This window comes from Balaenoptera ricei, chromosome 2 (genome assembly GCF_028023285.1).
Source record: "Balaenoptera ricei isolate mBalRic1 chromosome 2, mBalRic1.hap2, whole genome shotgun sequence".
Classification (NCBI taxonomy): Eukaryota; Metazoa; Chordata; class Mammalia; order Artiodactyla; family Balaenopteridae; genus Balaenoptera; species Balaenoptera ricei.
The window spans coordinates 68,360,822-68,388,547 of NC_082640.1; the positions used below are offsets into that span (position 1 = coordinate 68,360,822).

Genomic DNA, 27,726 nt, shown 5'->3' on the forward strand with positions numbered 1-27,726 from the left:
ACAGATGTGTAAGAGAGGCTGTCTGAAAATGCAGTTCAGGAGAGGGGGAGATACTGACCTGGCAAAGCTGGAATTCTCGTTAGTGAGCCAGGAGAGGGGGAAAGCTGGGTACCCTGAATCTTAATATTTTTCCCATCACAGTCATCACAAGGCCACTACAGCAAATGAATGAGTACACATCACTCATTCTATAAGCATGTTGAAGCCCATGATGCAGATGAATGTGCAGAGCACTCTCTGCTCTGATGCTGATAATACGGATTCAAGGTGGTGACAAGAGTCATAGGTCAAGTCAAAGATGGGAGTAAGCTCAGAGGAAGTGTCATCAAGCAGTCAGATGATAGGTCAGGGAGGACTTTCTGGAGGAGGTAGCTTTCCCCTGGACCTTTAGAATAGACGTGAGATGGGGACGATGAGCTTATTCCAGGAAAGCTGACAGCATAGCCAAGGTGTGGACGTGGGAACAAACAGGGTGAAGGGAAGTGTAAAGAAAAAATGAGAAATAGAGCTGAAAAAGTCAGTCTGGGCATATTACCAAGGGCTTTGGATAGCAGCTAAATGTCTAAAAATCTTGGTAAAGTAGATTTCTAGCCCCCAGCAAATTAGAAACATTCTTCCCATCTCTCTGCTACAAATTCTTATTTAGCTTCTCCTCAATGCCCAGCACTGTTCTAGTACCATAAAATCTTGCCTCTTGGGGGAATGAGCCATTCCATACAGTTGAGTGTAACAGTTGCTTATCACGTTAAATTATCCCTTTTAATAAAGTGGACAGAAATTTTTCTGAAGGTTATTATATAGTTTTCACACTTGAACAGTATGCTGGGCGGGCTGGGGCGTATTTCATCAGAGACTTGAAATCGCCAAGATGAACACAGGTGCTAGAATACAGTGAAGCCCCCAAGGGCTTCCAAAGTGTCTAGAGCTATGTCCTGGCATTGAATGCCTCGCTTTGCCCTCCTTTATATGGCTCTGCTGTCTTCCTTGCTGGCTGCTTCGAGCTGCAAATCCACCACGTGATGGGGAAGCCAAGGGGCAGGCTTGATAGAAACGTGTCTGAAATAAGAGCACGTGGGTCTGAGTGAGGGCCAGGGAGCTCCCCTCTGAGAAGTTAGTGAACATAAGGTACACCTGGCCTCTGTGACACCTGTTTCCCCTCCCCTGGTTCAGGCTGTGCTCCTGGTGGAGACAGTTTCACTCCTCAGCTCCAGACTTGAACACCCACCTACCTGCTGAGCCCTTCTCCCTGGATGGGCCACAGGCACTTCAAACTCAATGTGCCCCAAACTGATCCCCTCCACTTAACCCCTCCATTTATAAATGAATGGTGCGGCCACCCTTCCAGACACTCAAAACGAAACTTGGCCAACATCCAGGACCCTTTTCTCCCTTAGTCCTGATGAACTCCAGGTCCTGCCACTCTCACCTCTGGGGTTCCTAACCTGTTTCCCCACACACACACACCCCCACTACCACACCGACACCGTCGTCATCTCTTGCGTGAACACTGCAGCAGCCTCCTTAGCGGTCTCTCTGCCTCTACTCTTGACCCTAACAGTCCATCCACCCACAGCAGCCAGAGGGAGCCTTCGATATGTGGGTCTGGGAGGACACGACCCCAAGACCCTGTTAAGACATGACCCCGCCCACCTCTGCATCTCCTGTACCCCTTACTACAGCAACACTAAATAGCCGTCATTCCCTAAGCTTACCATGCTGCTTCATGCCTCAGGCCCTTTGCACAGACTCGTCCTTCCTCCCAGACTTCCCTCTCCCTCTGGTCCATCCAGCTAACTCAGTCATCCTTTGGAACTCTGACCTACTGTCATTTCTCTGAAGCCTTCTCATCTATGGGCCAAAATAACTGTTTCCTCCTCTCTGCGTCCTCTATTCCTCATACAGATTTTTTTTTTTGCACATTTCACACTATAATTATTTGTTCACACCCTCATCTTCCCCATGAGCTGAGAGCAGAAGCTGTGTCTTCCTCATCCTATATACGCAGTACCAGAGAGCTTGCTCCCCGCAGTAAATGATCAATCAGTGTGGACTGGCACTGGGTAAGTGGGTGTTCTGTGCTAGCAGCTCAGCTGGGGACTGAAAGGGACCTGGGACGAGTTGAGTTTTGAGCCATGTTCTAAAGAAGGGACTGTCTATGCCAAAGCATGAGAAAAAGCAGCATGGTGCTGTGAAAAAGGCAGAAAAAACAAAGCCTGTGTCTAGTGCCGCAGAAAGAGGAGCTGGTGTGCTGTGGAGATAAGGGATGGCCCACAGCAAAGATGGGGGCTGGAAGCTCTGGGTGCCCTATCCAGCCACCCATACCTGCCTCTCCCTGGCCCAGGTACCCTTCTGGAATGGCTGCAGTGAGGATGAGCACTGTGTCCCTGACCTCCTGCTGGACGCCCGCAGTGACCTGCCCACAGCCATGTGAGTAGGCTCCTCCCCACCCCCACACTGACTCCTTTCCCTTCCCCGCTGGTGGATCTAGGCTCCCAGGGCCCTGGATGACAATCCTGCACATGCTTCTCCTAGGCAGCGAGCACCAAGCACTGAACTTGGAGCATGGTTCTAGCTCAGGCTCTGCCTCTAACTCCTGTGTGACCTCAGGCAAATACCTTGCCCTCTCTGGGCCTCAGTGACCGCCTCTGTAAAATGAATACTGTTAGTCTAATCCAACCTCCTCAAACTTTGTTTAGAAAAGGAATCCTTTCTTTGGAGCCTGCATTATAAAACAGATAAAAGGTGGAGACTTGAGGACCTAGAGTTCTTGGTGTTCGTTGTCTAACCCCCAGACTAGATGACTTCTAAGGTCCATGGACTGACCACTTGGGCTCAGTACTAAGGAGATTAGCAGAGGATGAGCAGGGTGCTCACAATCCCCTGGAAGAAATAAACTGGCAGGGCTCCCCTGGTGGCGCAGTGGTTAAGAATCCGCCTGCCAACCCCCCTGCCAGGGGACACGGGTTCGAGCCCTGGTCCGGGGAGGTCCCACAGGCCACGAAGCAACTAAGCCCGTGCACCACAACTACTGAGCCTGCTCTCTAGAGCCCACGTGCCACAACTACTGAAGCCCGCGCGCCTAGGGCCCATGCTCCGCAACAAGAGAAGCCACCGCAATGAGAAGCCCACGCACCACAACGAAGAGTAGCCCCGGCTCGCCACAACTAGAGAAAGCCCGTGTGCAGCAACAAAGACCCAAAGCGGCCAAAAATAAATTAAAATAAAATAAATTTATCAAAAAAAAAAAAAGAAATAAACTGGCAGACAAGGAAAAATACTGATCCTATTTCAAATTTATGTAATATATTTTTAAATAATTTATGCTCAGCTTTTATTCAACTATGAAATGATTAGATAGAAGATACATATACAATAAATGGAAATAATACAACCCTACTATATATAAAAATAGATAAACAACAAGGATCTACTGTACAGCACAGGGAACTATATTCAATATCTTATAATAACCTATAAGGGAAAAGAATCTGAGAGAATATATGTGTGTGTGTGTGTGTGTGTGTGTGTATCTGAATCACTTTGCTTGCTGTACACCTGAAACTAAAACAACATTGTAAATCAACTATACTTCAATAAAAATATAAATAATAAAAATAAATAAAAAATAGAAATAGTACATCCAAACCTTGTAGAAGGATGAAGAAGCAAAGATTCTAACCATCTAGGCTAATAATCAGGCTTGTCTCCATATTGAGCTCTGAGCTTCCTGGCAGCCAAAGCCAAAAGGAAAACATGCTGACTGGAGAGGTGATACATGCACAGTGAGGTCTACCCCTGCATTCCCCATTCCATGTGCCTGATTCCTGCTGGTCTCTTTCCCGCAGGGAGTACTGCCAGAGGGTGCTGAGGAAGCCTGCGCAGGACTGTTCTGTGTACACACTGTCCTTTGACACCACGGTTTTCATCATAGAGAGCACACGGCGGCGGGTGGCGGTGGAGGCCCTGCTGGAGAACAAGGGCGAGAACGCCTACAGCACAGTCCTAAATATTTCACAGTCAGCAAACCTGCAGTTTGCCAGCTTGATCCAGAAGGTAAGACCTCGGGCGGCCTGCCTGGCCTGCCTGAGGGGAAGGGCTGAGGCAGGAAAGGTGGGGTCCAGGTAGGGGGCCCGGCTGCACGTTAGAATCACCTGGGAGCTTAAAGGTGCCTGTGTTCAGACTTCTCCAGGACTTTCTAATTGATGTGGTCTGGGTGGGGCCTGGGTCAGTCTGCTTCTAAAGCTGCCCAGGTGATGTCAGTGTGCAGCCCGGGCTGAGGACCATGGGGAGAGGGTGGTCTGAGCCTTTCAGATCATGGAGAGGAACATCCTTCAGCCTGCGCCCTTGGCCCTTGTTAGGGGCGCGCACACTCATACACACGCCCGCACGTGTGCACACTAGTGCGTACACACCCTCTGCCTACAGTTCATCCTCCAGGCTTTTTCACAACAGTCCTTCTAACAAGAATCAGAACCAATTTCTCCCCACTTTAAAACCTCCCGTCATTCCCAGTTGCTTTCACAACAGATCCCGAACTCCTTGTGGTCGCACTCGAGGCCCTTCCTGCTTCCCCAGCCTCACCTGCCACTTCTGCCTGCACCCCAACACCGGTAGTCCCACTGGCCCCCGCTGTTTCCCAGCGCACCTGCCCTTTCACACCGAGGCCCTACCGACCACAGACCCCTGCCTGAGACCCCCTCCCTCATTTCCTGAGAAGCTCCTGCTTCCCCGTGGTAACCCCTTACAACGCCTGCTTACATTTCACCCTCACAACAACTCCAGGAGATGGTGGTGGTCATCGTATCCCCCTTTACAGAGGAGGAAACTGAGGCACAGAGAGGGGTTAAGTGGCCTGAACAGGCCCACACAGCCAGCGAGCGGCAGAGCGGGATTCCCACCCAGCATCTGGCTCCTGAGCCCACGCTTCACGAGAGAGCATGGTCCCCACGCCACGCTCTCTGGGGTGGCTTCCTGAAGCCCCAAAAGGCCACACAGGGCCCCCCGGCCCTCACAGCTCCCTGGCACAGCCCTATGCGTGCTCTGTGGAAATCATCAGTGTCCGAGCGCTGCCCCGTTATAACCCTGAACTCCCAGAGGGCGAGTGCCCTGTCTCAGCCACATCTGTCCCCAGGGCTGGGCCAGGGCTGGGCACGGAGAAGTCCCTCAAGACATGTCTGTTGAATAAACCTAGGACGTCGTTGTCGTGTGTGTGTACCGGGGGGTCCCAGGTCCCCGCAAACACAATCTCTGTCCTCACAGATCTCCGTGTCCACCTGGAGCCTGGGGGGCAGCATAGGAGAGCCAGCAGGGCCCTTCTGTCCTCACCTCCACCACCCCTTCCTCACTGGACTGGGGAGAGGCAGGACGGGCCCCTCCTCAGCCCCACACACACACACACACACACACACACACGCATGCACGCACACACACACGTGTGCGCACACACACACACACACACACACACACACGCTGTTCCTATAGCCAGAAGGGGAAGCTGAGTGGAGTGAGGCCCCCGAGAAAAGAGGGGGGCTGCCTGCCGTGTCCTCCCTTCCCCCTCGGGGGGCCCCCAGTGTCCTCAAACAGACTTCAAGTTCACTGCAAAGGACCTGAAGGAGGGGCTGTCAGTGCAAAGTCAGTCCCTCTGTCGGGCCCAGGTCCTGTTCCATGGCCCAGAGTGAAGATGACCAGCCCACCTGATGGTCTTTCAAAGGCCTCTCCTCCCAGAGGTTTTGTGTCTGTTTGGCTTTAGGGTATTTAGGGGAAACTGAGCCCCAAACCTGCATCCATCTCTTCCTGCTTCCCTGGCCCTGACTTTCCAAGACCAATCTCATGCCTGTTCATAACCCTAGGGGGAAGGAATCATGGAATTTTGTTTCTGTGACACAGAAGGGCTTTGGAAACGTGTTCTGTGAAAGGCCGTATCCGTACACACACACAGGCGCGTGAGCACACACACGTGGCAGGTGGTGTGTGTAGGGCTAGCCTGCAGCCTGGCTCCTTCACCGCCCCGCCGTCCATCCCCAGCCCAGGAGATGCTCACAGCTGGAGCTCAGCACACCCTCCTTCCTCTCCCCGCCCCCTACCCTCCAACAAAGGGACCTCGAGCAGAGGAAGCCACTTGCTGGTGGTCTGCAAGGGGAGGGGGTCTCCCGTCTCTGGGGCTCAGTGACCCCACCTGTAAGCTGGATGATAAGTCCCGCCTCTGGGATTGATCCAGAGAGGATGACAAAGCATATACGTGAGCGCCTGCCCACTCTCTCCAGGACCCGGCACCGCTGAGCCAGTCCCCCGCCCCTGCACCGGGCCCCCACCATGCTTTCCGCACCCAGAGCCAAGCCGCACCCGAGCCTCCAGGGCCCCTGTGGTCCCAGGATCTGCGGCCTGTGCTGCAGCTTCAGCCTGGGCAGTTGGGGGGCTGGGGGCAAGGGTGGCCCCCACACTCGGGTCTCGGGCCCCACCTAACTGGTGCCCGTGATGCCCCCATTGCCCCAGGACGACTCGGACGGCAACATCGAGTGTGTGAACGAGGAGAAGAGGCTCCACAAGAAAGTCTGCAATGTCAGCTACCCCTTCTTCCGGGCCAAGGCCAAGGTTGGGGCAGGGGTGGTGTGGGGAGGGACCGGGGTGGGTTGGGGAGGCACAGGGGAGGCAAGAGAAGTGGAAGGGAACAGAGCAGAGGACTGAGGAGGGATGGAGAGGCCTGAGGGCGCCTTTTAAGCAGGTTAGTTTTTTCTCCCATGAAATGACCTTCAAGTGACCTAATTAGCCAGCCATCCCCAGGGCTGACAGCGCACCCCAGGAGAACACCAGGACCCTCACCTCAGGGGGAATCCTACCACTCCCACCCACCGCTCTCCCACCTCCTCTTGGCCATTTACCCCACTGTCCTGTATCCTAACCCGTTTTTAAAATGTCCAGCCTCTGTCATGGTGCTGTGCCTGGGGAGAGATGGGAAGAAAAATGAACGTTTCTTGAGCACCTACCATGTGCTTAAAAGTACATGTGAAAAGAGTGTAGGGATGGGAGAGGTAGACTCCAGACTGTGGGGACGTTTGCCCATCACCCCCGGGCAGTAGGCAGCCCCTGAAGGTTCTAGAGCAAGAGGAGACCTGACTGAGGCCGAGCTGCTTGTAGAGCGGGAACCAGACAGAGGGGAGCTGGAGGCAGGGACCACCTAGAGAGTAACAGTGTGTTCCCAGGAGCAAGGTCTGCAAGGCTGGGGGAAGGGGAGGAGAGGGGGAGGGGGATTAGGGCTCCTGACAAAAGAACCTCCCCAGTGCGACAAAAGTCAAGATTGTGGGTTTTGAGGTGAGGCACTGACGCACCCAGGAGCTCTTGGGTGAAGACCCAGGGGGAGCAGCACACAGCCCAAGCTTCCCCACCCGACCCTGCGGCCGCTCAGGAAGTAGCCATCCCCCACCCACCGCACCCCACCCCTGCCACCAGGTCTCCTTGGGAAACCCTGTGAGGGTCAGACCTGGGAAGAGCACGAGAGGTCTGTGCAAAGCCCCAGGAGCGCCACCAGGTGGGGCAGAAGGTAGCAAAGAGGGTCAGATGTCAAAGGGCACAGTCAGGGGACCCAGGCCCTACTCCTGGGTGAAGGCCAAGGGAAGCACCAGGACCTGGGCCGTCAGAGCGGTGGGAGGGCCGCTGGACAAGGAGACAGGTGTGTGTGACTAGCCTCTGGGTAGCCGGGACAGCCTTCACCCTTCTCCAGGCCTCACACCTGTTCACACGCAAGAACGGGGGGTGCATGAGGGGGTCTTATCACTAGATTCTGGCCCCCACTTCCTGCGATGCATGTTGATGGCCATCTCCCCTTCCCACCATCAAGTGCCCCCCAGAAATTCCTGCAGAAAGAGTCTGAAGTTGGATTTGCTGCCTTCTGGTTGCCTGTAGTTAAAAACAAAAAGGGAGGGGGCAGAGGGCTGGCCTCACAGCCAAGAAGCCCCAGCAGGGGAGCTGTTGACCTTGGCTGCGTTCCCGCTACAGCCCCTGAGCTCAGCTCACATTACTCCAGCACCTGGTCCTCCCTCCCCCAGCCCATTCCCTGCCAGCAGGGCCCACCAAAAGGGCAGGGGTTGGGAGGGGCGGGCCAGGGCTGGTGTGGGCAGTGCTCAGACAGGCAGTTCCCAGCCAGCCCGGCTCCAGCGACTTCTTCCTTGTAGGTGGCTTTCCGTCTGGATTTCGAGTTCAGCAAATCCGTCTTCCTGCACCACATGGAGATCCAGCTCACAGCGGGCAGGTCAGGGCTTGCCCGCTCCTTCTCCCTCCCTGCTCGGTACTCCTGAGCCCTGTTCTGCTGCTGGGAACTGCCCCTCCCCACACCAAATCCCCCGCCAAGCCTTGTCCGTCGCTGCCCTGCCTGGGTGGGCCCTGGGTCAGTCCCCAGGTGCGGGCCAACCTGCTGCCCGCTGTGCTGCTGCCATTCTTCGTTCTTGGGCAGCTTGGATATAAATAATAATACCCTCAGCTTTCTACAGCATTTTATATAGCAATTATTTAAAAGCCCTACAGTTATAAAGTACTATGCATGTAATATCTCAGTCAGTCCTCACAGCAGCCCCTTAAGACAGGCAAAGCAGGGCTTATTCCCCACTCCACCCCACCTCCCAAGTTACAGGTAAGAAAAGGAAAGCTCAGAGAGGTTGAGTGAATTTCCCAACAACACACAGCATGTAAATAGTACAGCTGGGAGCTAACTAGTTTTCCTACTCCTTATCCAGTGCTCTTTATGTCCTGGTCACTCCTCTCCCCTTGGAAACTTCCAATTTTAAAAGACCTTTCCTTACTCTATGTGGGTCTGTCTGTCTGTCTCTCAGGCCTCCCTGAGGCAGCTTGCTGTAGGTTGACACCGTGAATCGCCCATGTCAGTAATAAACACACGGAGGCGAGGAGGAATTCTGGCTGCTCTGGAGCCTTATAAACCCTCCTGAGAACTTCTCCACACTGAGAAATAAACACTGCAGGCAAACTGAGCACCAACATTCCAACACACACACATATGTGCAAACCAGTCAGCAGTCACGGGAGTGCTGGGGATCAACACAGCAGCATGTGCGTGTATCCAGGTACAGTTAGCCAAACTGTGCACTCTGGTGGAATTCTCACTTGACATGAGGCGAAGTTTGTAAGATGTGTTGATATCTTAAGGCCTCCCTCTTAGAAAGCAGTCTGTTCTCACAGGGCAATGAACGCCCTTGCCTGCAGTGTCCTTGGCAGTGCGGGTGTTGGCGGGTGTTTGTGAGTTAGGCATATATAGGCAGGGGACACTGGGCATGTGTGTGTGTCAGGTCTCCCTTTTCTAACTAAGCACCTATCTGGGGTAAGGTTTCCGAAGGAAATCAAACAGTGTATGTAATGAGCAGAAATCATACCTTTTTTATGTCTAAATGATCTGCTCCGGTAGTTCACGGTGCTCAGAAGTGAAGGGAAGCATATTCAACAAAACTTCCTCTAATGCCTCTGAATTTCACTGTCCGGCCTTTTCAAGTCAGCATAGCCCCCATGGGAGCTGGCCCACCCCTAGTCAGCTTTGGGGGGTCGGCTCAAGGGTCAGTAAACGCTCTGCTGTGAATTCCTCATGCTCTTCCCCTCTCTTGGGCAGACCCTTGCCCTGGAGGCGTCATCTCCCGGGGCGGTGGGGGGGGGCGGGGGGTAGGTAGCACAGGATGTGCCCCTCTGACAGATGAGGAGGGCACACAGGCTGCTGTGACCAAGCTGGCGCCGTCCTCCCAGCCTCCAGCCCAGATGTGCTGCACCCAGAAAGAGGGCAGGGAAAGCTGAGGTCTCCAGGTCCCCTGCCTCCCCGGCCCTTCCCCTCCCAGGAGACACCTCTGATGACCCCCTGGCTGGCTGCTCTGGTGCAGCAGACTTAGACGCCCCAGGATGCTCCTTCTCAGCCTGACTTGGATCCCTCCTGCTGCCCTGAGCTGGGTGGAGGGAGGGCTGCCCCTTCCTGACCACAGGCGCTGCCGCCTCTCCTTGCAGTGACAGTGACGAGGAAGAGAGCACCAAGGAAGACAACACGGCCCTCCTGCGCTTGCACCTCAAGTATGAGGCTGACGTGCTCTTCACCAGGTGGGCCGCGGCCCCAGGACCCTCATGCTGAGGGACTATGGGATGCAGCTGGGTATGCCCCTGAGCGTGCACCCTCCTCGTCCATGGCGGGGAGGTGGTGTCAACATGGGGGAGGAAGAGATACAGACCTGGTCCCCAGGGAGCTCCCCGCAGGGGGGGAGGGGAGGGCTGGAGCAGCAGGCAGTATCCACCCCAGGTGCAGGCTATAAGCGGAGGCATGGTCTGCAGAGAATTTTAAAATAGTAAAACCTGCTAAAAAGTCCATCTGCATTTCATTACCACCTTGCACTAGCAATTCTAAATAGCATCAGTGAGAAAATGCTCCTCCCTGCAGGGCAGACTGCTCCCACCGCCCACCCACCTCAGTCTGCCAGTGGTCCCCAGTGTGCCCCGTGAGAGCTCCCAGGAGGGCGGAGAAGTCAGAAGGTAACAACAGACAGACAGAAAGTTCAGGCCCTCCCACAGCCACCACTAGAGGCTGGAACGGTGCACAGTGGGCAAGTTCATGATCAAAAGAGGCCATGCCCCTGGGCAGGAGGTGAGGGCAGGGTTGGCAAATAAATTGCTCTTCTGGCTCATGGCCACACACGAGGCAGACATTGCTAATTGATCTCAGAGTTTATTCCTACTGAGCCTCAGAATCCTTCCCAACACAGCACTCCCAATGGACACAAGAGGAAACGTATTTGCTGTGGTCTAGGGGGAGGCGGGCGCATGCCCACACCCTCTTTCGTTCGTTTATCCATCTAGCCCACACTGACTGAGCTCATGGCGGCCCTGTCCTCTGTCCCTGCAGGAGCAGCAGCCTGAGCCACTACGAGGTCAAGCCCAACAGCTCGCTGGAGAGATACCATGGCATTGGGCCTCCCTTCAACTGTGTTTTCAAGGTTAGTCTGGAAGGGAGTCAAGCAGACAGTGAAAGACAGGAGTTGAGGATCCCCCATCTGGGAGGGGAGGAATCTGGAATCACTGCTAGCATCTGGGGTTCAGCCTCAACCCTGCCACCCATTCACTGTGTGACTTTAGGCAAGTCGCTTCCCCTCTCTGGGGCTCTCAGTCCTCATCTGGAAAATTATGGGGCTGAACTGGGAGGATGTGTCAGTGAAGATTAGGTGTAGCTGCTTATAATTTTTAAAGTATGAAAAAAAACAGTGGTCTAAATGCCCTGGAGTTTATTCTCTCCCATAAAAGAAGTCCAGAGTTGGTAGCTTTACAGAGTTATCCGGGATTGGGTCTCCTTGTGTCTGTTCCATCATCCTCAACATGCAATTATCAGCCTATCAAGTTCACCTCATAGTCCAAGGTGGCTGCAGCTCCAGCCATCACGTTCTCATTCCAGGAAGAAGGAAGGGGAGAAGAGCAGACCAGACCCCTGCCTACTAAGAAACCTCCTTGGCAGTTCCTTGCACTTCCAGTTACTTCTCATTGTCCAAAACGGTGTGATTCAGCTGTAAGGGAGGCTAGGAAATATGCCTTTTTGTCTTGCTTTCTGTCACTAAGGAAGGAGGGAGAAGGAGAATTAGGAAGCAGTTTAGAGTCTCTGCCACGATGTGCCCCAAGATCTCCCCAGCCCTGAACTGCTGAGTGAGAATTGGGAGCAGGTAGATGGCTGGAAACATGCAGATGCCTCAATGGCTCATCCAAGAGAGATTTAGTAACCTGCCCAAGGCCACACAGCTCATCTGTGGCGGCAGCCCCAGGTTATGTGCTCAGGCTTTCTGATTCCAAAGCCCTATTTGTGATCACTGTGGCTCTGACACCAAATGTGTCACGGCTAGAATGTGAACCAGCACACACTCACTATTTACATCCTGCATCAGTTACTGATTATTTCTCACAATAAAGGAATTGCTGTCACCCTCTCCACCCCGACCTCTGTCCAGGGAGGCCACCAGCACCACAGCCAAGAGAGGGTGAAAAGGGAAGTAACCCTTGCTGTCAGCCTCGTGGCCCCCTAGTGACCCATCCTCAGCCTCCAGGAGCCCATCCCTTTCAGCTTTCATGCAGTTTCATCTTGTAGCCCCCCGCCAAGATCTGGGAGAGCTTTGGAGCATCTACAGTGAAAAAGCCAGGGGGCTTGAAGGGGCCTGGCTGGGGGGATCGCCCCTGTGAGCCTCGTCCTCCACCCCCCAACTGCTGCTGGGTGTACTGACACCTCCCCCCCTCTGGCCACAGATCCAAAACTTGGGCTTGTTCCCCATCCACGGGGTGATGATGAAGTTCACTGTTCCCATCGCAACCAGGGGTGGCAACCGGCTGCTGCTGCTGAAGGGCTTCTTCGCTGACCAGGTACCCGTGTCCCGGGGGGCCAGCACAGGGAAGGGGACAAACATATCCCTAGGTGTGCCCCCAAGTCCCCAGACCTCAGCTCCTTCTCCCGAGCCCAGGGCCAGCTGGGCCTTCTCTGGGCAGAGGAGGAGAGACAACCGTGTCTGGGACGCCGAGTCTGCCAGTGCTGGTGGTGAGGCTGGTTGCGTGTGTCCTCGTGCAGGCGAACACATCCTGTAACATCTGGGGGAACAGCACTGAGTACCGGCACGCCCCGACGGAGGAGGACTTGAGTCGTGCCCCACAGCTGGTGAGTGTCCCCTGTGCCAGGAGCCCCGAGGGACAAGGAGAGGGGGCTGCCTGAGCTCCTTGTTCAGTAGTTTGTCCAGAAGAGCTTGTTGAGCACCTCTATGTCCCAACCTCAAACCAAAAGGACACAGAATAAAGAAAAGATACTTCTTGCCCTTAGTGAGCTCGCCATCTCACAGGAGACATGGGATTGAGTGTAAAGAAACCAGGTAGCGAGGCTGGGATACATGGGGCAGTGGAGCAGACAACCTCCAGTAGAGAAGCAGGGGTCGTGGACTTGCCCCTGTGCCTAAAAGTGCCGGTAGGATACGGACAAGCAGAGGGAGGAGGAAGGAGCCAGACCACACGGGGCTTGTACTAGAGACACTGACCACATCAGCTGCGGCCTCCCTGCCCCCAGAGATGGAAGGCAGCCCAGCTCCCACTCCTGAGGCCCTCCCCAAGACACCTGCTAGTGTCCAGGTTTCTGTTCCCAGGGCTGCCTCTGTCCCCACATACCAATTTCTGAGCGTGCCTTCACTATTCCTTACCCAAATAAAAATCTTAGCTATTTTCATTTTGTTCATTTTCAAGTGCCTCACACAAAGCATCTTTGGAGTGTAGTGCACTTTACTGAAGACTTGAACTTGGGTGGGGTGAGGTGGCTGTGAGGGAGCAACACAAATAAATTTAACCTAATAAATCCTAATTATTTGATAATTTGTTTGGGTTTTCTATTAGGACAGTATCATCTGCAAGTAATGATAGTTTTAGTTTTACCACTCAATCCTTTTAAATTGTTTTTCTTGTCTTATTGCTCTGGCTATAAGGGCAATGGTAAACAGAAATGATGACTGTCTTGTCTTGATCCTGCTTTTAAAGGGATTATTTTTAATTTTTCATGATTAAATGTGATACTTGCCACAGGCTTTTTTTTTTTAATATATTTATTTATTTACTTATTTATTTATTTATTTTTGGCTGTGTTGGGCCTTCGTTTCTGTGCGAGGGCTTTCTCTAGTTGCGGCGAGTGGGGGCCACTCTTCATCGCGGTGCACGGGCCGCTCACTATCGCGGCCTCTCTTGTTGCGGAGCACAGGCTCCAGACGCGCAGGCTCAGTAGTTGTGGCTCACGGGCCCAGTTGCTCCGTGGCATGTGGGATCTTCCCAGACCAGGGCTCGAACCCGTGTCCCCTGCATTGGCAGGCAGATTCTCAACCACTGTGCCACCAGGGAAGCCCCAACCACAGGTTTTTTAAAATAAGCACCCTTATTCAGATTCAGGACGTTCCCTGGGAGTTTTTATCATAAACAGAAGTTGGATTTCATAAAAGGCTTTTTTCTGCATCTGTTGCAGTAATACTATCATTTTCCCTTTAATGCGTTTGCATGGTGATGACATTTATAGGCGCCCTAACGTTGACCTAAAGTTCTGTTCCTGAAATACACCCAGTTATGCACAACTTCAAGTGGAGCATCGGATACACCGTCCTTACCTTGTCCTCCAGCCAGCCCCTGGCAGCCCCAGCCCATGTGTCCCCCACCCCCATCCCCTTCCTTCTTCCTTGTCCTCTGCCCCTCCTACCTCAGGAACAAAACCCCACTTGGTCAAGCTGGGCAGCTGAGCCATCTCTCTGGTGGCCAAGCCCCTGCTCACCCTGAGACCCACCTTCTCTTTCAGAATCACAGCAACGCTGATGTAGTTTCCATCAACTGCAACGTGAGGCTGGCCCCCAACCAGGAAATCAGTTTCCATCTGCTGGGGAACCTGTGGTTGACGTCCCTAAAAGCAGTAAGTAGAGCCCCGGGGGGCCAGGCTGGAGGAGGCAGGTGCTGGGGCGCCTCCCCCCGGGGGAGAGGCCAGAACCTGACAAAGCCTCTGATTACACAGCTCAAGTACAAGTTGATGAGAATCACGGTCCACGCAGCCTTGCAGAGGCAGTTCCACAGCCCTTTCATCTTCCGCGAGGAGGATCCCAGCCGCCAGGTGAGCACTGGGAACCCTGCAGACCTGGGCCCCGGCCAGGCCAGCTTGGGGAAGGGTCGCCCCTTCCCCGAGAGTTTTCCTACTCCCCTTGCAGGAGAGAGATGGACAGGCCTGCCAGCAGTTAGTGCAGCATCAGAGGCGAGGGAAAATCGAGACAAACAGGCTGTTAGGGGCAAAAATGGGGAGCACAGGGCCAGAAATAGGCATTGGCGCTGTCCCTCGGGGGCACCAAGCGCTGCCCCTCAACAGCCCCCGGAGGCGAGGAAGGAGGGACACCTGCGTGTTTTACACTAGAGGAAGCTGAAGTGCCGCCCAGGCCTGCCTGCCTGCCCACCTGCCTCAGGGCGGCGAGGCTGGGTCTTGGCAGGCTGGCGGCCTAGAACGGCCAGCCAACCCTCCCCTCCCCATCCATCCGCGCCTCAAATCTAATGAACGAAGTCTGCTGCGAACTGAAATTGTGAAGACCGAGGGATTCGAGCTGTCTCTGAATCGGACCTCTTTTTGAATTGAGTAAAACCAGACTGTCGCACATCAGACTGGCTTGAATCAGGGTCCAGGAAAGGGGTAAGGCTCCATGTGGTGCTCTCTGGGAAAATGAGAAATTGGGTCTTGAAAAAAAAGGCGGCTCCTCTGGAAGGAGCTGGGTGTCTCGGGCGTGGGACGCTGCTGCCCTCCACTGGCCACATCCCCAACCCTGGCCTGGGCTCCGGGTGAGCGTCCTGTACCAGATGCGCAGTCACCCACCAGCCCCACCCCAGGAGACGCTGGAGAGCAAAATGGGCCTGGTCAGGAAGCCAGACCTCCATAAAACACAAACGTCGATCCCAATCAGCGTGTGGGTGTGCCGGGCAGAGGGGGAGCCGGCACAGAAGCCCGAAGCAGCATTCAGCAGGTCCACCCGAGGAGCCGTGTTATTTGTTCGTTCTGCAGCATTTGTCGGGTGTTCATCCTGTGACTCAGGCTCAGCCCCCAGATGAATTAGGCAGACAAGGGGGCGAGGACAACGAAGTGTGGGTGCAGTCTGGGGGAGAGCACAGGTGCTGGCATGGGGGTTGGTCAGAGCAAGCCATGTCCAGGGAAGGCTTTCTGGAGGAGACGGTCCACTTGACCTGAATCTTGAGAGACATGTGGGAATTTTCCAGGCAATCAAGCGAGAAGAGGCATGGTACAGACACCCCACGCACACACACAAACCACCCCTTTCTCCACACTAGTCCATTTGTCATTTACTAGTTTAAGTGATTTCTCCTTCCACTCCCACTTCCCACCCCCAAAAACCCCTCTTATACTCTCTGGATGCCTCACTTCTCTTAGAAAGCCAGCAACCCAGAATTTAAGCCCCTGTGGCCTTGGCTCTGTGCGAGGTGCTGGTGTGGGAAGGCAGAGCCAGGTCCCAGCCTTCAGGGATGGAAAGAGCATAGAAGGGACCTGCTGTTGGTGGAGCCCTACCTATGTGACAGGCACCGTAACAGACACTTCCCACGTTACCCGGCTTACTCCTCACAGCACTGTGAGGGGCGTCCCCACGTCCATTTCTCAGATATGGAAACGGAGGCTGTGTGAGGTAAGGCGGAAGGGGAGCAGGCTTGCCTCAAGGTGAATAGAGAGTCAGTGGCCAAGCCGGGCTCCGCCATGCTGTCGTGGGGTGCGTTCATTGAGGCTTTCAGCGCATTAACTGAGCTCCCGCTCCTTCCCAGGCGCTGTTCCAGGCACTGAGGATAGAGCAGTGAGCAAAATAGAAAAAGCCCCTGCTCTCCCTGGAGCTGACACTCTAGACGGGAGTGGGGGGAAGAGTCAACGAACATAAACACATACAATGTCAGTGGTGATAAGGTCTGCCCAGAAAAACGCAGGCGTGTAAGGGTGGAGACGATGGGGTGCTATTTTATACAGGGAGACTGGGGAAAGCCTATAAGGGGACAGCAGACAGCGACTAGAAGAAATACAGTGGTGTCATGCAGCGAAGGGGGTTGGGGAAGCCCCAGCAGCAGAAGGAACAGCGATGCAAAGCCCCAGCAGCAGGCGTGTGCTGGGCGCGTTGGCAGCCGGGTGGCTGAGGGCTGGAGTAGAGAGAGCAAGGGGCAGAGCAGGAGATGAGGCCGGCGAGTTAAGCAGGGCCGGAGGTTGCAGGGCCTTGCAGGCCAGGACAAGGACTCTGTTTTTCACTCTGAGTAAGATGGGAAAACCTGGAGGACCGAGCAGAGCAGAGAATAAAAATCCCCTGCCTCTGGCTACTATTCCAAGAACAGACTGTAGGGGGCGAGACACAAGCAGAAGGGGCAGCTAGGCGGCTGCTACGGTCTCCGGGTGGAAGATGAGGGTGCTCAGTCCAAAGAGGTAGCCTTGGAGGTGGCAGGAGTGGCCACATTCTGGGTGTTTCAAAGGTAGAGCAGATAGACTTTGCCAGAGTCCACGTGGGTGTGAAAGTGAGAGTCAGTGACCAATACAAGAAGCAAGAGCAAGGAAGGACAAGGCTGCCATTTGCTTTGAGAGGAAGGATGTTGAAGGAACAGGTTTGAGGGTGAGGAGTGAGATCAGGAGTTTATCTGGGGACCTGTCAAAGATGCCAGGCAGGCCGAGGAGACAGCTGGATATGAGTCTGGAATGCAGTGGAGAGTCCGGGTAGAAGGTAGCAACGTGAAAGCATCAGGCATAAAGATGGTTACGGCCCTAGGACTGAGTGAGCTTCCCGGGGGCTGCGTTAGGGCTCTCACGGCCCTGGGCACTTTTGCTTTCAGGGCCTTACTCCACAAACAAGATTTTTTTTTAAAAAAGTATTATTTTCTGACTTGGTCTGTATAAAGACAAATATAATCCAGACAAGATTATATTTTTTGATTCTAACTTTAAAAGAAATTAGAACATTTCTGTGGGCCCCTAAAAGCACCATGGACCCTGGGCGCCGTGCCCACGGTGCCTACTCCATAAGTCAGCCCCGAGCTCACCAGAGCCATGAGACACACCAACATTTAGGAAGCAGCAAAGAGAGCAAGAAAGAGTGGCCCATGTGGTAGAAGGAGAAAGCAGGGAGAGCGGAGTGGCCCCAGGCCCAAGGCAGAAAGCGTCTCAAAGAGGAGGTGGGATCACTTGGTCACTTAAGTCAGGTGACTGCTGCGCCAGGGCTGGGAGCTCTGAGGCCTCTCGGCAGGCTGGTGCCACCCATCCCTTCAGCATCTCCCTGAAGAAGGGGATGCAGCTCTCCCACCAGGTGCCAGCTGTCTCCTACCCTCCTGCACCACCCCAGGCTGCCACCTGGGCCCCAGAACAGTAGCGCTGTTGACCTGGCCTCACCCCTCACCTTGCAGATCACATTTGAGATCTCCAAGCAAGAGGACTCACAGATCCCCATCTGGATCATCGTGGGCAGCTCCCTGGGGGGCCTCCTGCTGCTGGCGCTGCTGGTCCTGGCACTGTGGAAGGTGAGGGCCCCCGCAGGGTGCGGGTGGGGGGCAGCACCCCGGCTGTCCGGGCCTGGGGCCTCCGCCTCTGAGCTCTGCGGCCAGTCCCCATGTTCTCCTCCGCGTGGGAGCTGGGGCCCACCCAGCCTCCTCCCCAGAGCTTACCGACTCCTCACCACAGCAGGCAGATGGGCTAGGGCCACCAGAGGGTACTCAGCCTACGGCTCCAACCCTTTTGTGGGTCCCTCTGAGAACCTGATGAAAGCTAGGCTTCCTCTGATCAGAAAAAAAGCAAGCACACGCAACCACAAAATTTCTCCAACAATGTCAGGCTGTTAAGAAGTCCCCCCAAAGCCCTTCTCTATCTCTGAGCCTCAGGCTAAGAACCCCTGGTCTCAACCTCCTCCTATTATAGATGAGGTGAAGGAGGCCCAGAGAGGGGTGTTGACTCGGGCAGCGTCACACAGCATGACTGCTTGCCTCTTGACACAGGCTCCATCCACTTGGTTCCAGCCTCCCTGTCACCAATTAAGTGGCCCATTGTGCAGCCTGGCAGTGGTAGGGGAGATATGCAGCATGAGCTGGGGCATTCAGGGAAGGCTTCTGAGGAAAGAAGCCTTAAGAGAGTGAGTGAAGGGAGAGCAGGAAGGGGAGACAGGCCTTGTCCACCCTGCCCACACCTGAGATTTCTCCCTTTGCCTTCCCACAGCTCGGCTTCTTTAAAAGTGCCAAGCGCAGGAGGGAGCCCGGCCTGGACCCCACCCCCAAAGTGTTGGAGTGAGGCTCCAGGGGAGGCTGTGAGTTGATGGGGGCCAGGACGCGGGCCCAGGCAGTGTGCAGGCCCGTGGCCCACCGAGCTGGGGTGGAGAGGACGCCGGCTCGCTTTGCACTTGACCTCATCTCCTGAGAGACCAAGTCTGCTCCCTCTGAAAGGAACTCAAATCAGTTTTAAGAGGGACTGTCCTACTGGGAGCCATGGCACCTCCAACACAGATCCCTAGGGATTTAAAGGGACCACCCCCCACAAGGTACACCCCAAAGCCACTCCCAGGCTCTGTGGGGGCATTTGCTGCCCCCATCACTAAGGTGCTAGAAATTCGTCATCACCCCATGCTCAGAAGAAACCCAGAGAGGAAGACTACAAATGCAAACCCACTCTGCCCTCTCCAGGCCTCTAGTTCCAGTGGGACCTAATGGGACAGCAGATCTGCACTCTGCGCTGTCCTCCCACCCCAACGCTGTCCATGGCTCCCGAGTCACCTCACCCCTTCCCCAGGCCGGAGATAGGTCCCCGGAGCGCCCCCTGCCTGAGGGGCTCAGCGGTGACAGCTGTTGGCCTGGATGAAGACAGACTCTGGGACGCGGAGACTGTGATGGACGGGCAGCTGGGACCTAGGAGACTGGGCACCCACCAAGATGCGGAGGTGGGCGGGCTCTCCCGCATCCCCACCGTGCGTTCACACTGACCACCGCCCACATCCCCTCCCAACGTGCTCTCAGCAGCTGCAGGCCTGCAGCTGCCACCCCTCCTGCTGCTTTTGTTCCTGGGAGCCTGGCGGATGACGCAATCCCCAGGCTCCACGTTCCCACTTCGTCTTCCACCGCAGCCTGTCCCGATGCGATGGCAAGGCTGCAGGCCGTGGGCAGGGGTAGAGGTGGGGGGCCTCCCCTCCCTGCATGACCCCCTCCCTACACACACACACACACACACACACACACACACAGCCTCTCACGGCCTCCCATCCCTCCCTTCCAGCCACCCATCACCCATCACCCATGGGGGAGAAGGGCTGGACCAGTGCTGAGGGGTCCTCCCCGGAATGCACTGGATAAAGCCGGTGCAGGAACCCCCGGAGCCTGTGCAACCTTGGTGGCAAATGTCTGATCTGCCAGCCCATGGGGCAAGTGGTACTACCAATGACAGCGCCCCGAGGACAAGAGGCACGCCTGGTGCCCAGCCGAGTAATTTATGCCTTAACCTTGTTTTGAGGTAGGAATGAAGGGGGGATACATCAAAGGCATCTGCCCCCTGTCACATAGTACGACCTTTACTGTCGTCAATATTTTAAAGAAATTTTTAAAAATACAGTGTTTAAAAACAACTAAGAGGCTGCCATCCCTTTTGTGGGCAGAGCATGTCCTAGTGAGCCACACTCTTTGAGGACAGGAGGTGGATGAGGGGCTCCCTGCTTCTTTCCCATTGTCTGTAGATGTTTGGAAAGGACTTGTCCACCCTTTGCTCCCTGCAACATCCCCTCCCAGTGGCTGCCTGGTCTGGGATGGACATCTCCAGTGATGGAGCACTCCCTCCCTCTTTCCCTCCCTCCCAAGCCCACCTGTTCCATCTTTGGCCGGTTTAGATAGTTGAAACCCACATGTCACTGTAGCTTCTACCCCTTCGTTCCTGTTCTTTCCTCTCAGGCCTCCCAGATTTCTCTAGGCTGGCATCTCAGTGCTGACTTTCAAACCCTGACTTCTAGTTTCTTCACCTTTACCCACAGACTACTCTTAAAGTTAGTTGTCTCCATTCTATTCTCATGCCTTTGGAATCCCAAGAAGCCAGTAGAATCTTAGAAATTATTTGGTCCTGTTCCCCCATAGATGAGGATGCTCAGAACCAGAGAAGTTAAGAGAGAGCCCCAGGTTCCACAGCAAAATCCAGACTAATCCCAGGACTGCTGTCTCTCCAGCCAGACTGTCATTCTAGCCCAGCCTTAGAAGGGCTTCGTGAAGGATTAGAAGGAATTGATATGAAGTCACTCGTCACTCTTTATGGGAATATTTTTTCTCAAATGGTGAAACCAAAATCAGAAGGTAACATTTTAAAATCGTATTTCATTTGCGTCATTACCCTCATGAATGGAGTAGTCTGGCTAAAGGAGAATCCATGACCCCGCACCCAAAAGTGCATTGTTTGATCTGGCACCAAGTCTTCTTTCTGTCAAACACCGTCAACTCTGAGAATGCTTTCATGTGAAACCAGACTCTCAGAGATTGGCATTCACGTTTTTAAAATCTGCCATGTGCAGCCACAATGCAGGCCAAACAAAATGCATCTGCAGGTCAGATGCAGCCCAGGGGTCACCGAATTGCAACCCCTGGACTCAGAGGCAGCCTTTATCCCCAGGATGTCATAGTCCCTCCATGTCCTCCCCTACCCTAGGCCAAGAACAACTAAATGGTCAAAAGGTGGAAAAAATGGGAGGCTTGTTTGTATCTTCAAGGCCTTCAGCCCTTGTACTGTGTCGCTCTCCTCTCTCTCTCTTATCAGTTCTCCCTTTCTGAAATTATTTGCTCTGAGGTATAAATGTCCATGACTGGCCTTAAGTGTGCTGCTAGGGCAAGCAGAGAAGATACATTTTACATGGAGCAAAGCCTCATGCTAGAGCAGCGTTTCTCAGGCCTGGCTGCACATTAGAATCACCTGGAAGCTTTAAAAGCTACCTATACAAGGGCCCACCCCCGGGAGTCAGACTTAATTGGTTGGGAGAGGGGCCAGGGCATCATTTGTGTTTCAGAGTTCCCCTGGCGACTCCAGTGTGCTGAGCGTTGAGGTCAACAGGCAGGTGAATATGTAGGCTAGAAAGCGAACAACAAAAAAGGGGTTTACACGCACAAGTGACCTTCTATGCTGAGTAATGGGAACTGTGTTGTCATCGTAATGCTGTTCAAGTTTACTTGGCTCCCGCCTGCAGTTCAGAAGACTTTCTCGTTGCAGCAAGTCTCCAGAGTGGAATTTGCTACAGGAGATCACCTAGTTCTTGAGTTGGGGGCACATTTGCTAACGTCCGGTGGGGAGATGAACAGCAGCCTCTGAAGCATTTTTAGCATTTGGTGGCAAGCTGTCCAAAACGCAACCGCAAATCAACATGAAAATTCATATTATGGTTCATAGATGGGAGTTCTTAGCAATGCTCTCTATCTGGTAGTTAAGTGTAATTATTTACGATGGAGCTAAGGAGTGTTAACATGAGGCATAACCAACTTAAAAACGGTTTAGTCTTTTAGAAGCCTTATCGGCCCATCCTAGACACTACTTCAAAACAGCTGCGCTGATTTCCAGATGGCCTCGTGATACTAAAGCAATTCCACAGCACGTGAGCGCGCAGGAGGAAAACGTGCCTGGGGCGAGGCCTGACTGCAAACCAAACTACCAGCAGAAGGCGGTTTTAGAATCTGCTCCGCGGATTGTGAGGATTTTTTAAATTCTAGGCTCACTGTCTAGTAGAGGGAAAGGACCTCCAACAAGGAGTTGTGAACTGAGATGTGCAAGATGTTCCGGGGGGTCTTATGTTGATTCTGACACGGTGAGACCCCATGCGGGAGGGGCGCCGGCCCTCAGAGAAGATACAGGAGCTGAGGGGCAGACCTTGGGTAGCTTTGAGAGAGGCCTCAGGCCCTTGTGCCATCATCCGGTGTTCTGCAGGGAAGTGGACATCAATTATGCTGTCCCTCAGTTCCGGCCAGCTAAGAGTTGAAAAGGAGAAATTCAGGTAAGAGTGCGGCTTCTTTCTGGTGTCAGATGGTGTGGGCATGTAAGCTCGGAGGGCAGGGTGTGCCTCTTAAAGCAGAGTATCTATCCAGAGCTGAGCTTCTCAAAGTGGGGTCCTGGGGCCAGCTAAATCAGAACCACAGATGACGTTCTACCCCAGACCTCACAGATCCAGTTCCTGTGAGGTAATTTTAAGCACATTAAAATGATAGGACCAGAAATCTAGAGCCGTAAGATTTTGTTATTCTCTAGACTTCAATGTCAGTTTCTTACAGCATGGCCTTTCTCAGCTGCCCTTTAGCCTATCTTGGTGGCAGCAGTCATCGGTAAAAACCCCCAAGGGGTTCCAGTGCCAACAGTGGAGTTTCTGGGTCTTCCTTTTGTTAAGAAAGGTGGTACTTCTTAACAAGATGGGTATCAGGTGAAGGGGGCTAATACAAACACAACAGAGAGAGGGAGGAGAATGACTCTTTACCAGGAAATGTGGGAGAACTTCTCTGAGACCTCTCCTAGAGGTCTATAAAAGACAAGTTGCTGTCTCCATCAGTATTCAAGAGCTTTTAGCATCCATACTCTCCCAAAATAAGACACTAGACTCTTGGCTTTAAGCCCCAAGATGCCAGGCAGCCTCTAATCGAAGCAGCTGGCTTAATCATGCTTCTTTTCTGGCATATAACTCACTGCAACCACACCTCACCCCAAACATGAAGTGGCCAGGTTTCTCCACCAGATACGCCTTGGGTGATTGACTTAATACAGCCATTAGTAGTGAATGGTCCTGTCTTCACCACACTGGCCTTTGTTTTTACCTTTAGCTAATGTCACGTTGCCCTTTATTCTGCACTACTTCTTACCTTTAAAAAAAAAAAATCCCCCCAAATTATCCTTGTATTACTATTAATGTCAACTAGATCCCTCTCAAAGGACAGTCAAGGGCTTCCCTGGTGGCACAGTGGTTGAGAATCCGCCTGCCAATGCAGGGGACATGGGTTCGAGCCCTGGTCTGGGAAGATCCCACATGCCACGGAGCAACTAGGCCCGTGAGCCACAATTACTGAGCCTGCGCATTCTGGAGCCTGTGCTCCGCAACAAGAGAGGCCGCGATAATGAGAGGCCCGCGCACCGCGATGAAGAGTGGCCCCTGCTTGCCACAACTAGAGAAAGCCCTCGCACAGAAACGAAGACCCAACACAGCCATAAATAAATAAATAAATAAATATTTTAAAAAAAAAAAATAAATAAAGAGCTTTTTAAAAAAAAAAAAAAAAAAAAGGACAGTCAAGCTTAATCGACCACATTAAATCTGCAGAGTGCTTTTGTGTCACTGTCTATTCCATTAGCTTTGACATCACACTAAAGTAGGACAGCATGTTCCAAACAAAAACTGAAACCGGAACATAGGAGCTTTGCTGGTGTAGCTTGAAGGGAGGGTTACAAGCCTGGCACCTGGCCTCTGAAACTTTTCAATAAGATATAGGCTAAAATGTACCTAGCAAACTCACAAGGCTCAAAGTAGGGTATGAGCAGAAAAATATTTTTTTGACGCAGATGGGGGCACCATTCCTTAAGGACTCATCCTTTCTAATCAGTTGTGCATGTTCTTTGTTCCTGTCTCCCTGGTACTATATTAAAAATGATCATGGTAAAGTTTTCTGAAACGTTTTCATAAGATGGCCCAAGCCAGAGTTCAAAAGTAACGTCTTAAACTTTCAGAATTAAAATTTGAGGAAAAATAGAAAATCAGATTTCATAGAGAGACATCTAGCTGGACAACAAGCTTATCAAGGACAGGGACCGTGATTCTTATTTTTTGTATTCACATCCCTGATACGGTGCCCGACACACAGTAGGTGCTCGATACACAGGAATTTCCAACTGTTTCTTCCTACTGGTTGAGGCCAGAGCAAACCCCAGTTCTGTTCTCCGGATAAACTGAGCAAACCAAATTTACAAATCACAGGCAAATTAGAATATATAATTTTGTCTAAGCTTGCCAAAAAGCTAAGATTTTGTGAGCTACCTGAAATTTGCATCTCATACTGAAATTTCCTAGATCAGGTATCTGATGAAATATATTACTGCCAGCATTTTCTTTTGTCTGGACATCTGTTACTTTAATACAGCAGACATTACTTGAAATACAGAAAAAGAAAAAAAAAAAAGATGATTTAGAATTTGGATGATTTCTGTAGTCCAGTCAGATATTTTTGCCAGGCACAGATCTGGCAGAAATCCTAAGATGAGCTTCTCTGGTACTGGTGTGAGAGTCTTACAGTGAAAGAGCACTGTTCAGCGGGTCAGTAAACTCAGAGCCTACCTCAGGCTCTGACACTTGGTCCTTGTGCGACCTTAGATGGACAAGTCACTTCTTTGTGAGCCTGTATCCTCAACTGTGAAGTGACAGAGTTGCCCTAAATGATTTTTTCAGATCTCTACAAAGGGACTCCCTAAATCGAAATTTGAATGCAAACATGTGCGGAGGATGTGCTCCAGTACCACCCTTTAATACCCTTCTGGTAATCTTAACTATTGTAATTAGGTAAAAGAAAGAAATATGAGGTATGAATACTGGAAATGAGAAGGCAAAATCATCATTACCTGTAAATGATGATTAGTGTATCTGGGACATCCAAATGAAGCAACTGAAAAAAATTTTTTTAAAAAAAAGGGAAATCCATTAAAATGCCTATATCAAAACATTAACATTTAGAAGTATATACAGTGGAAGAAAGGCTCCTATCTACAATATAAACAAACTAACTAATGATTAAAAAAAGGAAGATATTTGCAAGACCTTCATTAAAAATAAACTTTCTGGTTAGAGAAAAAAGACAAATGAAGAAACATCAGCCCCACTTATATTAATACTTAACATTTAGCAGGCACTTCACTGTTTTAAGCACTACATTAAGTGTTTTAATTCTCTCACTTGCTCATCACAACTTAGATAATATTATTGTCCCAATGTACAGAAACTGAGACTTGGATCGAGGTCACAGAGCTAGTAAGTGATGGAAAGAACCCAGACAGTATTCCTCAGGGTTCCACCACACTGCCAGGCCAACAGAATAGAAGAGAGAACCCAGAAGCAGATCCAATTACTTTATGGGAATTTAGTTTATGATTCATATCAGTGGAAAATAATTAAGAGAGTTCTTGGCTAGCTGGATCCTTAATCAAAATAAATTCCAGGTAGATAAAAGATTTAAACCAAAGACGGCGAGAAGGAAAGGATGTGGAGGAGAAGGAAGAGGAAAAAAAAAGAGAGGGGTGGTGGGAATGGGGAGAGAGAAGTGGGAGGGAAAAGCCATAAAAGCACTAGAAGAGAACATGGGTAAAAAAGATGTATGAACTTGGAATGGAGACAACTTTACAAGCAAGATACAAAATTCAGTAGATATAAAAACTACTAAAAGTCAAAAAACAAACTACAAACTGTGACACATGACAGAAAATTTCCTTAAATTTCCAAGGAATTTCTAACACGTAGCAAGAAAAAGACCACAACCCAAAAGCAAACAAAAGAAACAAAAAAGGTCAGTAAATATATGTCAACCTCATTCATAATAAAGGAACACAAATCAGAACCATGAAATAATATTTTCCATTTCCATCATCTTGGCAAAAACTAAATGATTAGATAATATTTGATGTCAATAAGGATGTAGGGAGATGGAAGGCAACTGGATCACCTCTGTCAAGATTTTAAACACTCAGTCACTAAACCAGAAGTTCCAGAGCTAGAAATGAATTTGTTCTATGAATACAGTATATAAGGATGTTCACTGAAGCAGTATTTGGAATATCAATAAACTGAAAACCTAAAAATCCAACAGTAAGGCCTGGTTAAATAAATTTTAAGTCCATCCATAGGATTAAATGCTATAAAATTGTTTTTTAAAAAATCTATACATACCAAAATGAAAAAATGTCCAAGATATATTGAATGAAAACAAGATGCAGAATAGCAAAGGAAAGTTAAAAGTCCATTTGCATCAAAGAAAAAAAACAAAAAGGAGAAAATACACATATATACACATAAAATTCTGGGAAGCTACTCAGAAAACTAGTGAGTACCCTCTGAAGAGTCCAAATGGCAGGCAGAGAGAGATGAAAAAGTAAAGTTTTTTTTTTACTATTTGAATTTTTCATAACTATCTGAATTTTTTTCCCCATGCACATGTATGTAACTTTCACAACTTTTTAAAAATGAATTCAACAAAAGATCATCTCAACACTGAACAATAAAGACACACACTTCAAGGCAGGTTTTTTTTTTTCAAACATTTACTGAACACAAACACCATGTTTTCCTATTACACAGCAATATTGTTAGTTTCAAATTAGCTGGGCTATTAGGACTGTCAGTTACCACGAAATTAAAAATGATTCTACATGTCAAACTCAAATAGAAAATGTCATGCAATATATAAATCACTAACAGGCCTCTGGTGCAGTCAGCAAGTTCACTATGTTTATTAATGTCATGTAAATGGTTTGACAAAAGTGCACAATAGAATGACATCACTGGTTTGTTATAAATCACAGTGAATTACTAGAATACAACAATGTAATTCCTCTACGTGGAAGATTGCAGGATGGGGTGAATATTATAAAGGATAGGATCTTTCAACACGTTAAGCCAGTCAGAGTTTACTCCCCAGCTATAGACTTGATTGGTTAGCAAAGCTGAGGTTTTTTTCCCTCATCTTTTCTCCTCTACCAATTACTAAGCAACAACAACAAAAAAAGGCCATGCACAAATTTTACAACACCTGATAAAAAAAGTTACAAAACCTTGTGCATTGCTTGGATGAAGCTTACATCTTTGCTCCTTCATTTTTCTGATTAGGCCACTCACCACATGACTCGCCCCTAAATGAAAAGCTGTTAACAATTTAGCACTTCTCACCCCTGCACACACATCAAGATAACCCATAACCATCAAGTCAGTGTCCCTTTCCTATATATTAACACAAATGAACACACCACAAACCTAGGACTAGAGACCACATTTACTTTACAGTTTTAAAAATTAATATATCACCACTATCCATGTAGTATTTATTTCAGATCCCATATTTGGAGAAGGTACTGTACAACCCAGCCCATCTGAAGATTTGGGCAAGTCTGCCAGGAACGTATGAGAAAGCTCGGCAATGTGCCATACACATTAGGAGCTCTCTACTTTCCACAGAAGGTATCCAGAGCAG

At 51.2% G+C, this 27,726-nt stretch overlaps 1 protein-coding gene across 3 annotated transcripts in view; it reads left to right on the plus strand.

Annotated features, from left to right (window-relative positions):
• Positions 1-20,127, plus strand: part of ITGA11 (integrin subunit alpha 11) — a 129,386-nt gene extending 109,259 nt beyond the window's left edge. For 2 of the 3 annotated variants that reach the window (XM_059915472.1, XM_059915475.1), the window contains 12 exons: positions 2,342-2,427; positions 3,846-4,053; positions 6,493-6,591; positions 8,169-8,245; positions 9,991-10,080; positions 10,877-10,967; positions 12,256-12,369; positions 12,572-12,658; positions 14,318-14,428; positions 14,528-14,623; positions 17,929-18,042; positions 18,731-20,127. In XM_059915472.1, the coding sequence (XP_059771455.1) occupies positions 2,342-2,427; positions 3,846-4,053; positions 6,493-6,591; positions 8,169-8,245; positions 9,991-10,080; positions 10,877-10,967; positions 12,256-12,369; positions 12,572-12,658; positions 14,318-14,428; positions 14,528-14,623; positions 17,929-18,042; positions 18,731-18,802 (1,245 nt within the window). In that variant the 3' untranslated portion in view covers positions 18,803-20,127. The remainder of the gene's footprint in view (positions 1-2,341; positions 2,428-3,845; positions 4,054-6,492; positions 6,592-8,168; positions 8,246-9,990; positions 10,081-10,876; positions 10,968-12,255; positions 12,370-12,571; positions 12,659-14,317; positions 14,429-14,527; positions 14,624-17,928; positions 18,043-18,730) is intronic. The other variant, XM_059915473.1, reaches the window with a different exon arrangement.
• The last annotated feature ends 7,599 nt before the right edge of the window (positions 20,128-27,726 follow it).